General features: G+C 35.3%; 2 protein-coding genes across 2 annotated transcripts; one reads left to right on the forward strand and one right to left on the reverse strand.

Moving 5' to 3' along the window:
- Positions 1-564: 564 nt before the first annotated feature.
- Positions 565-4656, forward strand: LOC140164529 (uncharacterized). The gene is made up of 3 exons (XM_072187830.1): positions 565-680; positions 1529-1641; positions 3319-4656. The coding sequence occupies exons 2-3, from the start codon at positions 1627-1629 to the stop codon at positions 3625-3627; spliced, it is 324 nt and encodes a 107-aa protein (XP_072043931.1). The 5' UTR covers positions 565-680; positions 1529-1626; the 3' UTR covers positions 3628-4656.
- Positions 4657-5880: 1224 nt separating this feature from the next.
- Positions 5881-10273, reverse strand: LOC140164530 (putative nuclease HARBI1). Its single transcript, XM_072187831.1, has 2 exons — positions 9546-10273; positions 5881-7376 (listed from the first exon to the last, which is right to left on the reverse strand). Exons 1-2 carry the CDS (start codon positions 9773-9775, stop codon positions 7103-7105), a joined length of 504 nt encoding a protein of 167 aa, XP_072043932.1. The 5' UTR covers positions 9776-10273; the 3' UTR covers positions 5881-7102.
- Between the last annotated feature and the right edge of the window lie 4040 nt (positions 10274-14313).

Here is a 14313-nt window from a genome sequence, read left to right on the forward strand (position 1 = left end):
CAAAAACTCAGGCTCACAGACATTCACCATCATTAACTTTTTTGTTCAGAATAATTAGGTTGACATAATGACATATTTTTTAAATCAATAAAATATATATTTATTTTTTTAGCCATGCAAAATTACATTTTAGCTCAAAAAATAGCCAAAATAGCACAAAATATGTTTTTTGCCATTTTCTTATATTTTATAGTTGTGCTGTGACATTTTTATTTACCAGTGTTAGACATCCATGTGATATGTAACATCTACAATAGAAATGAAATTTCTACTCAATTTATTTTGAAAGGTACAGCTAATTTAATATTTGACAAAAAAAAAAAAAATGGAAAAAAATCACGATAAACACATTTTTAACCCCAAATAACTCCTAAATTAGTAAAGTAAAACGTGGGAACTTTTTGGATATTAATTCAGACATATATTTACTCTTGATTTGTTATGTTTTCATGTTCTGCCCAAGAGTGGACTACAGAAGTGAAAGATAAATGCCCATGTCTCATAGTCTAATACATGTATGTAAAGAAACTATGTGTTGTGTTGTTCTTTCCAGAACATGGAAAAAAAAGCTGCGATAGCTTTGAGAGCAGTTGGGGGCCCAGAAAGAGACTGGCAGAAGATTCGCAAAAAGTGGCGTGATTTGGCCTCTTAAGGAAGAAATTACAAATCCCCAGTGACAGGTAAGTTCAATATAATGTGTGAACAAATTCTATGGTTATATATGGAATGTTATGAAATTCAATGTTGTGTAGTCAGGTCATGCTGAGGTCAAGTGTTGAAGGTTCCGAAATGAGCTTAAACTTTGTGAAGATAATCTTTTGATATGAGTGGACCATAAAAAATGAAACTGTGGTTATCTGAGGTCATAGAGGGGCTTAATGTATAAATGATAGCAAAAAAAAAAGTGGGATCATGTGGGCGCACTAATTCAACCGAGGTCAAATTTCATACTTTGTGCAGCACAACAGTTGAACAGTGGAACTTTTATCCGCAATAAAATGTGCGCCAACAAGATCCAATCTTGTATTTTCGATGATAGGTTATCCCTGGATAATTATCCCGAGATAATCAGGTTGTTTTAATGGTTGGGGTCAAATCTCATGCAGAAGTCATCAAAACCAGAAGCCGCCACTTACATTCATGGCTCTTGATCCACAGCAGCTCTAGTTCTCTTTGGTACAGTGCACAGTGTAATTTACCCATTACCAACTTCAAAGTAATGCACCATATTGCCTTAGCTCCAAAGCTGCAGCACCCATATTTATCCAACAGTCAAATATGTTGAAAAATCACTCATGGACTATCATGTTCATTCTTTTTCAGGTTCAAGACATAAAGAGGGAGATTAAAGTGGAACTGAAAACAAGTAAAAACAGACTTTTTTTGTAATAGTTTAATCAGTATAAGTTACAGGTCCTTTAGAATAGTCTCAGTTTGTGGCAGTGTGACTGGAAGCTAACCGAAGATTGACACAGGGTCATCATCATCATAAACATTTAAAAAAAGGTGTTTTTTTTGTATATTTCAGGAGGTGGACCACCATTGGCTTATAACAAGGTTCTAGAAGAAGTCTCAATTATACTCGCTGTGGAAGCTGTACACGGTATTCTTCCTGAAGATGAATCCATGACTGATTCACAGGTACTTTAACTTTGATCTTAAAGGGCAGGTCTATAGCAAAAACAACATCATATCATTGGCAAGCTAATATTATGAGGACAATGAAAATGACTCCTTTTTGAGAAAATAAGACGTTTAAAATTGATATTCCGCAAAAAACAACTTAAGCGGTGAGTTCCTTCGAACGAGACAGATTTGGCCTAGAAAACCAGTGACGTCATGAAATGAGATGTGCCCGCTGTGAGAAAAGGGACTATAAACGCTCTCGATGGACAGAACGTATACTGTTGCTGTTCACAGAAAAAAATCCAAATTAAGTATTACAACTTTCATGGTTTTTAAACATACGGATAAAATCAGCCGCTTCTTTTTTATTAGACAATTGTGATATTACAATTCATATGTATATCAATATCATGAGAAATATTAGGCCTAAAAATAAATACATAATTTGAGCTTAGAATTTCATCTGAGACTAGCATATAAACCGTGTCAGTCCACAAACTCATGTATCTGATTTCCCTGTATATTGCAATGATATAGTTTCAGTTGGATGAAATATTACAAAGCAAACGCATAGTAACAATTACTGTGTGAGCTTTGTTCCCAAAAGAGAACAATAGCGTGCATATTGTTATGCAGCATTGTTATGGTAAGTGATAGTACAACTCATTTTTGCTAATGTCAAACTTGTCAAAGTGATTGTGATTTTATGATGAGAGCACGATAAAGTGTCCACTTCATTTACCTACGTCATAGCGCTAAAACTACAATTATCCAGAGATAAAAATGTTATCCTGGGATAACATGATTATCCCGGGTTAACCTGATTATCTCGGGATAATTATCCTGAGATAACCTGATTATCCTGGGATAATATGATTATCTCAGGATAATTATCCCGAGATAACATGATTATTTTCCAAAAATATTTGTTACATGTCACCCATGAGGCTCCGTACATATCAAACATATTGATATTTACCAGTCCTCGAGGTAAACTTCATAAATCTTATGATATGGATTTTCTCCCCAAAACACCCAAACAAATAAGGCCTTTTAGGAAAAAATCAATATGAAAGGTCAAAATGTTCAATTCAACAACTCTTCCCATACCTTTGCACAGTAGCCAAACGTTGATGAATCCACACTTTTCCAGTCACTTGTGACACAAACTCAAGTTAACGGAAACGCCCATATGTGTTACGTGTGATCACATAAAATTTGTCACGCCAGGAACTTGGTTTACATTTTATTTGTAGTTTCATTGTTCAGTGATATCAACAGAGAAATCACTGATTTTCTTGTAGGCCTAAGGTTGAGTGGCATGAAATAATCATTCTAGACGATCTTTAGCTTCTTTTCGTGGTGGGCAGGGATTCAATCATGTATTATAATATCGCAAATTTATTATTATTTGATATCAGAAGGACATTCTTCGTATTCGGGAATACAATTCGATATGACTAATGTGCTCTCATGGCCAACAAAAAATACTGTCCAATTGCTCATACCAGAGCTTTAAGCAAAAAATTGCTTTACGGTCATTACGTGAAATTGTTGGGCCTCTGCCCTCGGAAAAACTACCTTGGCCCAAACAAACCGCTTCAAATGTCCTGCAATGACCTCAAAATAGATAGCGCATAGTTATTATTATCACAATAATTGTTTATCTTTTATTTTTCTTGCATATTAAAGGAATCTCAAAGCTCCATAGAATCGGTTCATATACCGGTAGTGCCAACTCAATCTACAGTTAACATACCACCAAAGAAGAGGCAGAATGAAGATAAAGAAGAAAGTAGCAGTAGCACACCAACCAAAACAGCATCAATAAGACAGTGTGAAATCCATGAAGAGTTATTGAAAATTGAGAGAGCAAAACTTGCTGTCAGTCAGCAATCTGCTAGGAGTTTAAGTACCATTGCTGAAGTGCTGAAGCAGATCCATAATGATCTTAATAATCTACAACCTTCAGCCATGGACTTGTTTAATTCAATGCAGTAAATAAATATATAGTATGATTGTTATAAGCTGGTACAGAGTGTCCCTGAATGAACTGTATCGTTGGAAACCTAATTGTCTGGGTATTTTAACGCCACAACTTAACATAACTAAATACTTGGTGTGGTTGAAGAATAAATCGGCTATCACATACCTTTTGAATTTTAACAATTGACCATATCGTTCTTGAAATATAATAATTTTACGACACTCCTCATTTTCAAGCCTTTCCACGGATTAAAATAACACTCGATGATCTATTTTCAGAGGCCATCTTGATTTAATAATTCATCTCAAAGCCCCCACACACATTAGTAAAATTGCCTGTTCTTTCATGTAATTCCGGCTTGGTTGAGTAAACTTCATTTTTTTTTCCACTGTTTCATTTTTTTTTCAATCCGCCACACACAAATCTGTCAGACATCAAAATAACCTAAAGCGTAAATCTCAATAAAAAAAATTGTCATCTTGACCACAGTGCAACCTACTTGAGAGATGAAAAGGTCTATTCTTGTCATAGATACAAAAAGTTAAAGTAAAACAACAAATTAAAAAGAAAATAATTAAAACTACATTCTGTATTAGATTTTTAAATTGGGATGGGCTTTGAGACGAACTATTAAATTGAGATGGCCTAATCACTGTGCATCATCAGTGCATGATGCGCCTCTTGTAATTGATAGATAATAACTCCATGGAACGGTTGAAAACTAGCAGGTAGTTTCGTAAAATTCATTTATTTCAAAAACGGAGCGGTCAATTGTCAAAATTCAAAAATATGTGATGGCTGATATGTTCTTCAACATCATCAGTTATTTAGTTACATTTAGATTATTCGTTAAGGGAACTGGAATGAGCGTTTTGAGCGTTTCGACAACATTTTTTGTGGGACATGAGAGCACATGAGACCTATCGAATTGCATTCTGAATGCGAAGAATGTCTTTCTGATATCAAATAATTTTCATTTTATGAAATTCACGATATAATACAAATTTTATGACAAATTATTAAAATTTGATATTTTTCACATTTTGTAGATAACAGTCCTCGAAGTAAATTTTATAAATTTAATGATAGTCTAAAAGTGTATGTAGATGGAAGAAGAAGACGAACAACAATGAAAAATGATAACCTTTTATATTAAAGATATGGAAAAATAAAAAAAAAAGACCTAATTTTTTTTGGTGTTTTGGGAAAAATCCATATCTTCAATACGAAAGGTCAAAATTTTCAATTGATCATCGGCTTTTCATCCCACCTACATACACTTTAGGTAGAAATCATCAGATTTATAAAGTTTACTTCGAGTACTGTTAAATATCAAAAATATCAATTTTTAATGATTTGCCATAAAATGTGTATTACATTGCGTAATTTCAAAAATCACAATTATTTGATATCAGAAGGACATTCTTCGTATTCAGATTGCAATTCGATATGTCTGATGTGCTCTAATGTCCCACAATAAATACTGTCCAAACGTTCATACCTCTTCCCTTAAAGTAACCAAAATAATCAGTTCCTGACCATACAGTTCTTTCAGGGACACCCTGTATAATAATCTTTTAATGGTGCATTTCGTGATCACCAGCTTCATCCACCACATTTTTATACCATGGGTAAACTCTGGCTACATATAGTTTGGGCACAAAAATTTTCTTTCAGATTCATGCGTGTGGCAAAAATATGGTCAAGTTTATTTTATTTATTTTATGTTAACAGAAGGAAATTACAACACCCTAGCAACACAAATGTTTTACTGAAACATTTAAATGTAGGGTTATTGGGTGTAAAATGTTTTAAAAACATGCTATAATATTTGTGAAAACTTGAAGCAAAATATTTCAATAATGTTATTTACATGTTGACAAAATAGTTTGGAAAAATGTTTGCCATGAATGTTTTACAAAAACATTTTCACAACATTTTTTACATGTATTGTTTTTTTTCATGATATAAAACTTACAAAAAACTCTATATAACCAGAGTTTTAAAGCCTCATTGTGCATTCTCATTCAAATTAAAATTTTGTTCTACTTTGCCAAATATTGTAAATTAATATTATCACTAACAACTGTCATGACATTTTTCTGGTCATTGTAAGCCAAACTATTGAGGTAAAATGAAAGAATAACTCACTGGTGAGTTTTGAGCCACTTAAAGACCCATTCAGTGATCCCAGCACAAGTGTAAAAAAATTAAAAAGTGAAGGATAAATCATTTAAATTGTCATTTGGTATTTTTGAAATGACAAATTTGGCAAAAAAACGAAGAAAGCAGCAGTACTGACGAAGTTGAAGCCCAATTCAATACATGTAGCTAATTTAGATACTGTCAGTATCTAAATTACAGATTCGTGTAAAATGTCTTATTTTATCTTAAATACACGGCTTTTGGCTGAACCATTCTGCATTTTGATGATTTTTACGATCGTCCGGATGAGCAAATCACTGAATGGGCCTTTAACAATGGGTTTCTATGTGGGATTTAAAATCATAATACACATAATCATGCATAACTTGCAGATGCAAAATCACAATCAACTGAAACTTTTGGATTCAGTTTTTTCCCATAGATATCTACCAAAACATACTATCAAAAGGGGATATAAGAATCACTAGATACTCCTTTAACTCTAATGTTGATAATATCAATACCATTGTAATTCTAGTTAATTAATAAAATATAAACAACAGTTTCTAGAATAACTTGTTTCTTTTCAAATTTATTTTGTACAAAATTTATTACTAGTAGTCTTCAAATTTCTGAAGCTCACAATTCCATTTTAGTTTCCTGTCCTACAAGGATTTCTAGAGGAATTGGAAGGTATTTTTCCTTAAAATAAATCTCAAACTATGAATGAAATCAGTAATGTAAGAAATAAAGGGTAATGCATTATATGCCCAAACAATGTGTCCAAGGCAGTAAAAACGTAAATAATGGGTGAGGCACCCTTTAATTATATTCCGTTACCACAAAATATTGTGATTTAAAGATAAAATATCTCTTTTTTGCCCAAATATTTGAAGTTGTTTACCTCAAGGTGGAGTACATATTCGGTATTAATGGTAATTGTTATGGTGGACAAAAAAAAATTGGCATGGAAAATTTGGTGCTTTTCTCAAAAAATGCTACTTTATATCTGCCGTGCTAGTTGGATTTCTTTCATGCATCATTTCCTTTCTGAAAATGTGTACTTTTTTGTATTTATCTTCATTACTTTTAAAGATACAAAACAAAACAATATCTAAAATTTCCCACTTTGAGGGATCCTGCCTGCAGTAAAAAAAAAAAAAAAAACACCTCAACTTCAAACACCCTCTAATCGAATGGGGTTCCTTTGGTTTAGAAAGTCAACACGTCCCTGTTTTACAATAGTCATAGTCAGAGATGATAATACTTCATGTAGGAACCAATAACATCTTGCTGCAAGTTTACTGTTTCAGAAGAAGTTTACTTTTTCAGAAGTTTACTGTTTCAGAAGAAATCTCTAACAATTTGATCACGAACTATTACACCATCTGCAGGAGGTTGACCCTGGAAATCTTCAACTGGTGGATCTGGAGGGAGATTGTCGTCTATGATGAATGGTTCCCGCAATTCTTTGGCTATGTTGAACAGAACTGTGCAGGCAACTATTGTACGGCAAGCTTCCTTCGGACTTGAGCGTATACCTATCTTCAGACACATGAATTTAGACTTGATTTGACCATTTACTTGCTCGATGAACACTCTCGTTCTGGGGTGATCCCTGTTGGAAATAAAAACAAACACAAGAAATAACACTGAGGAATTATAATAACATTATTTATAACAATTTTTTTTTTTTCAATATTTATTTGAAAGTAATAAAATTAATACACATCTTCAGTAAAAAGAAAAATAATAATATATGATAGCAGTATTGATTCAATCAGATATATAAAGCAATATTGATGCTATCAGATATGAGCTATCTTCAGTAGAAAGCAATATTGATGCAATCAGATATTAGCTATCTTCGGTAGAAAGCAATATTGATGCTATCAGATATAAGCTATCTTCAGTAGATAACAATATTGATGCTATCAGATATGAGCTATCTTCAGTAGATAACAATATTGATGCTATCAGATATAAGCTATCTTCAGTAGATAACAATATTGATGCTATCAGATATAAGCTATCTTCAGTAGAAAGCAATATTGATGCAATCAGATATTAGCTATCTTCGGTAGAAAGCAATATTGATGCAATCAGATATTAGCTATCTTCGGTAGAAAGCAATATTGATGCAATCAGATATTAGCTATCTTCAGTAGAAAGCAATATTGATGCTATCAGATATAAGCTATCTTCGGTAGATAACAATATTGATGCTATCAGATATGAGCTATCTTCAGTAGAAAGCAATATTGATGCAATCAGATATTAGCTATCTTCAGTAGATAACAATATTGATGCTATCAGATATAAGCTATCTTCAGTAGATAACAATATTGATGCTATCAGATATAAGCTATCTTCAGTAGAGCAATATTGATGCAATCAGATATTAGCTATCTTCGGTAGAAAGCAATATTGATGCAATCAGATATTAGCTATCTTCGGTAGAAAGCAATATTGATGCAATCAGATATTAGCTATCTTCAGTAGAAAGCAATATTGATGCTATCAGATATAAGCTATCTTCGGTAGATAACAATATTGATGCTATCAGATATGAGCTATCTTCAGTAGAAAGCAATATTGATGCAATCAGATATTAGCTATCTTCAGTAGATAACAATATTGATGCTATCAGATATAAGCTATCTTCAGTAGATAACAATATTGATGCTATCAGATATAAGCTATCTTCAGTAGAAAACAATATTGATGCAATCAGATATTAGCTATCTTCGGTAGAAAGCAATATTGATGCTATCAGATATAAGCTATCTTCGGTAGAAAGCAATATTGATGCTATCAGATATAAGCTATCTTCAGTAGAAAGCAATATTGATACTATCAGATATGAGCTATCTTCAGTAGAAAGCAATATTGATGCTATCAGATATAAGCTATCTTCAGTAGAAGCAATATTGATGCTATCAGATATATAAAGCTATCTTCAGCAGAAGTACAAAAAATGGCTGATTTTATGTTATACATTTTTCTGTTATGTACCTAGAGAAGGTGCATTTTTACGTGGTATTTTACCATGTTTATAAAAAATCATGAAAACAAAATTATTGTTCATATTCTTTTGTTTAGTCACAAAATATGTGTTAAATAGAATATCTTTTCAATGTTAATATAGCGATGAATGTAGTCTCCTTGCAAGTGCTAATGCCCCTTGTTCCAATTACCCACCCCACTGTTTATTTTACCCCAATTTGTTGAGCTAACTGGAACCCCATGACCATGTATGTATTTAAACTGAGTACAAAAAACAAAGCATAAAATGGGAGTTAATATGTTAAAACTAGTTGTAAAAACATAATTATTATCTACTTATTGAAACAAAAAAGTCATATATGGATACCCTCCCGACCGTAAGTGATTTATTGCTTAAGCGTTCCATTTACACCAAAAGATTAGTCAGTACTATGTAAGCCCAAGTAAATAAGCAAGTGAGTTAGGGACCATTCACAAACACTTGTAAGGGGTCCTGATACAAAATGGGGGAGGGGCCTTAACAGTTTTGACCCTCCTAAGGGGGGGCCTGAAAAATTGACCACAAATTTCCCTGGAAAATTGAGTATATGCTTTTCTATGGGTTTGACCCATAGTTTTCATGTCAAAAAAAGGGGGGGGGGGACTGAAAATTTTGAGATCTGAAAGGGGGGGGCGAAAAATTTTCGTGATGAAATTTTTTTGCCACGTGTTCACGGTAGAGCAAATAACATAATGTAGGCCTACAAAATGCATAGAGGCCTACTGTCAAATAAGAGCTTACCTGTTGTACGCATATTCAGCAGGTGTACGCGGTTGTGAAATTGGTGTTAAGAGCCATGGTTTCAACCCGTACCCACCGTCGCCAATGAGTATCCCATCTCTTCGTCCTGCATCAAATTCCTGCCCAATTGTGCTGTGGCGCAAAATCCGAGAATCATGGGATGAGCCGGGCCATCTGGCAACGACATTAATTAGCGATACGAAAAGCTGAATTACACATAAGCTGAACATTGATGGACTTGTTTCTATTCCGATCTACGTAGGCGTAGGCGTTATCTCCGTAGTTGGCACCTTTCATGCAGTCTACGGCGCTGACAACTTGCGGAAACCCAGCAACATCAAAAAACTCTTGTTGAGTGGTCGCTACTTCCTCTGGCGTTGATGGGAACTTGACATATTCTCGTTTCATTCCAGTGAGTACTTTTGTAACTCGACGCACAATTCTACAAGCGCTTGCTTTGCTCACTCCATGGTGATCACCATGATTGTTGTGCACCGTCCCTTGAGCGTAAAACTTCAGCGCCACGAAAACTTGCATTCGGGGGTCAATGGCATGAATCCTTCTAGTCTGGTGTCGTAAATGAGGTGTTAAAATATCGAGTACATGCAAGACGCCTCTGCGGGTAAATCTATATCTCTCGTATATCTCATCATCATTAAATCGATCTAATGGGTTAAGCCGATCTCGAAATACTCGTTCGCGGCGGAGCCCTCGGGCTACACGATCCCCCAGAGGAGGCTTAAAGGCATTCCTACAATGCACTATGATTGGGAAATTTAATCAATATAACCTAATTTTAAAGGCAAAGTCCCCATTGCCACACACACAAAATGGTCATTTTAAAACTGCAGCCAACGAGCTAATAGTTGAGACTTAGGACTGATATTTGATTTTCTGACAGGAAACATTTATATTGTCCCACTGCTTCAATGTTATTCCTTATTCCTAAGTCTCGATGTTTTGAATGTTAAATAATAGAATGAAAACACCAGATATTTGCACAGAAAACCAATGCAAGGTATGATCAACTATACCACATGTGTACAAAAGCCAGACATACAAGGTCAGAAACCCCATTGGGTTGTGGGAATGTCTTTAAACATCCTCTGACGATCCCCCATCATGAGTTGGAGGGCCATTTCTGCTTGTTTTGAATATTTGGCGCGAAATTTGTCACATGATAATCACATTAAGATCAGTCCCTACGTCCTGTTCAGACTAGACGTAGGGTACGACCTGTATGGTACGTAATGAGAACGGGCTACGACCCATTACACGTCTTACAAGTCTTTGTGAAACCCAGAGTAAGATGCGCCTTACACTAAGTTCTAAGATGCGTCGTACGGTCCATTACGACGCATCTTACCCCTTAGTGAAACAGGCCCCAGAGGTCTCGAAACGTCGTAGCTCCATAAAAATGTGAGTACTGGATATGTTTCAAGAAATATTATATTGCTAACTTAATGTAACAGAATGAAAGCAAGGTAAACTTAATAGCTCTTAAGGGATATCTGGAATGAGCATTTTGAGCGTTTCGACAGTATTTTTTGTGGGACATTCTTCGTATTCAGAATGCAATTCGATGTCTGATGTGCTCTAATGTCCCACAAATAAATTAATACTGTTCAAACGTCCCCATCCCTTAATGTAACAGTATTTAACAATAATTTAACAGCATTGAACTACATTCAATAGAGGGCACTAGGCCTATACCAAATTGTGATTGCAGGCGGTGGATGACATGATAGACAGAGACGGCAAAACTGCTCAGTCCAATTAAAGTCATTTGTCGACAAGTTTTAAATTATTGCTTTAAACATAAAGGGGTTTCCAAAACAGAAGCAAACTTCTTTATGCACACGCAGGGGGTGTCTGAGAAGTGAGAAACTTTTGCAAAATGAAGACCTAATTGAAGCACTATTATTGTGTAGGCCTAAAGTTTTAATTTTAAAAGGCACAATTGACCCGTAAAGCATTATTCACCATTACTGTAGGCCTAATTATATTGCTTAAACATGTTAAAACACAAAGTGTAGGCCTACGGATGTCTAAAACAGAAATGAAAACGGTCACCTGTTTATCTCCCCTAAGAAGAAATTTTTATCATTGCTTAAAACTAAAAAGGCCCCGAACTCAATTTTCAAACTTTTAAATATTACACTTGTCCCGGGACTGGTCCAGAATGACACTTTATTAGGCCTAGCATCACGGATTAGTGTAGAAGTCAGCATTGAGTCCGTCGTAATACAGATGTTGGTGATAAAATGTGACGGGCCGCCTTTAAGCAATAATAATCACAGATAAGTATAGGCTTGGGCCCACTCAATTACGTGCAAATATTTTGTCCCTTCTTCTCACCCGGTCTTCTCCATTTTCTTTTCTTTTCTCATTTTGCCTTTCTCTTCTCTCCTCATTTTCGTGAGCCATGAACGGGCGTGGCACGAGCCAGTGCATGTGCCCTTCTATCTGATCCGCGCCTGGTTCAAAAAGAAGCCCGTATCGACTTCTTTATTCATACGCGGAGGGTAGTAAGGATTGTCAGCTGAAATTCGCGAGGGTGGTGCTCAGGTGCTCGTAGCTCAAAAGTTTGACTAGATTGGTTATAAAAATAAATTTTTTATTAAATTCCGGACTTTATACTCTAAAAAACCATAAGAAACATTCTCAACTTTGTTACAAAGGGTAGAAAAACCAATTTACTTACTTGTGTTTTCACGTGTATTTCAATGGGGCGATTATTTTACTAGTGGTGTGCCCCTTCCAATGCGCTTTTTAACCGTGCTAAAATCACGGAGCTTTTTTGATCAATTCAACCAAAATTGAAGTTGACTTTTGCTTAAATTATGTTAATTTTGATTTAAATCGATACGTAGCTTAGATGTTAATGTGTAGTTTTAAATCGAATCGTGCCTTATATGTTTATTTCATCTTTAAATAGGCCTAATTATTACAAAGTATAGGGGATACCGGGGATGGACGTTACAAAATTGCCATTTTGCCCCATATAATTCCAATGAAATAACTCGAACACTGCATCTTGGGTCTATGGTTAGCACATTATGTTAACTAAAACTTGGGGCATACAAAACATGAAAACATCAAACAACTAATTAACTACCGGTACTAATTAACTAATGAAGGTAATTTTTTGTAACAACACACCCTGCATACCGGGTAAGTTGTTACACCATGCGGGGTAAGTTATTACAATGTTACACAATTTGATGGACCTTTTACAGGCCTTCAAAAGCATTTAGATCATTTTTATTTTATAACTAGCGGGAGACCCGCGCTTCGCGCGGGTCCCAGCTAGTTGAGTAAACGGGAGCGGTTAGTAAACGGGAGTGTTTAGTAAACGGGAGTAAACGGTGATGATAATCATGCTGTCTTGGTGTAGATTATTCATCCAGTAATAGTCAGATGTTGATAATCATGTTAGCTCCTGTGTCATGTAAGAAGCTAAACTTTTATTTAAGTGAATATCCAGATCTGTGATAATGTTGTTATACTCACTCAATCCCTCAGATTTATTTTGCAAATCTGTCACCCAATGACTCCTTTTTTCACCAGCTTACACCCAATGACCCCCTTTTTTTATTAGACATTTACACCAAATCTGCATTTTTGTAGCAATTTCAGTTTCAAAAAGGCAATTTTTCACAAAACGTTGCCAAGAAAGTTATATTTTACGGTTAATGGCACTGAATTTTAGCGTTCTCACACATTTTCTTGGAGGCTCCACTGAATGACCCCTTTTGACCATAATCGTCTTCGATAGACCCTAGACCCTTAACATTTTAGTAGAACAACGGAGAAAGCTCGCGATTGGCAGTATATCCAAGTGATGTGTAGGCAACATATGGATGTTAGTTAGCCTGCCCTCTCTTATTCCAGCTTGGCACACTGAGAGGTGTAACAACTTCCCGTGTAACTTTCATCCCCGGTCTCCCTAAAGCAAAATCATATGGTAGGAAACCAAATAAGTGCATAGCTCGACCATATTTGGCCACCCTATTTACAATATTAAGTTAAACATTCAGGACGAAACACAATCAAAAGACGTATCAGGACATTATTATGTGCAGACAATGACCGGACAGGACACTTGAGACAGACAATGATATATTATAAAATGTTAAAATATTATACTTCTGTCAGAGCAGGGTTTCGAAGTTGAAAAAGGTGTCGAGATTCGGGGGGGGGGGCACATCAAAATATTTTGGTGGGTATCTTCCCCCGGAATTTTGAGGTGGTGGGAGCTGACAGCGTACCGGTAAAAGGGGTTCATTTGGAGCTGGGAAGTAAAATGGGGACTTTTGGAAAATCGACTGGAAAAAACTTTTAGAGCAGAAATTATCAAAATCAAGGGTCTTTCGGAGCTCTATTTTGGTCAAATATAGATGTTCTTTCGGAGCAGCAAAATACAAAAAGGGGGGTCTTTCCTGGGGAACATACCCGTATGGTCATTTGTGTTAAGTGCCCCCCCGGGTTGAGATAAGTGGAAAAAAAGAAAAGATTTCTACGATTCCAATATTATTATTGAAGGTTATAAATCTGCACAGGTCCTTTTATGATTATCTCAGGTAAGGAAAAGAGGTAAGGATTTATTTCCTTACCTCGAACAAAAATGATTATGTCAGGTAAGGAAAAGAGGTAAGGATCTATTTTCTTACCTCGAACAAAAATGATTTTGTCAGGTAAGGAAAAGCGGTAAGGATTTATTTTCTTACCTCGATATTTTTTGGCAGGTAAGGATTTTTCCTTACCT

This window comes from Amphiura filiformis, chromosome 11 (assembly GCF_039555335.1).
Source record: "Amphiura filiformis chromosome 11, Afil_fr2py, whole genome shotgun sequence".
Lineage (NCBI taxonomy): Eukaryota > Metazoa > Echinodermata > Ophiuroidea > Amphilepidida > Amphiuridae > Amphiura > Amphiura filiformis.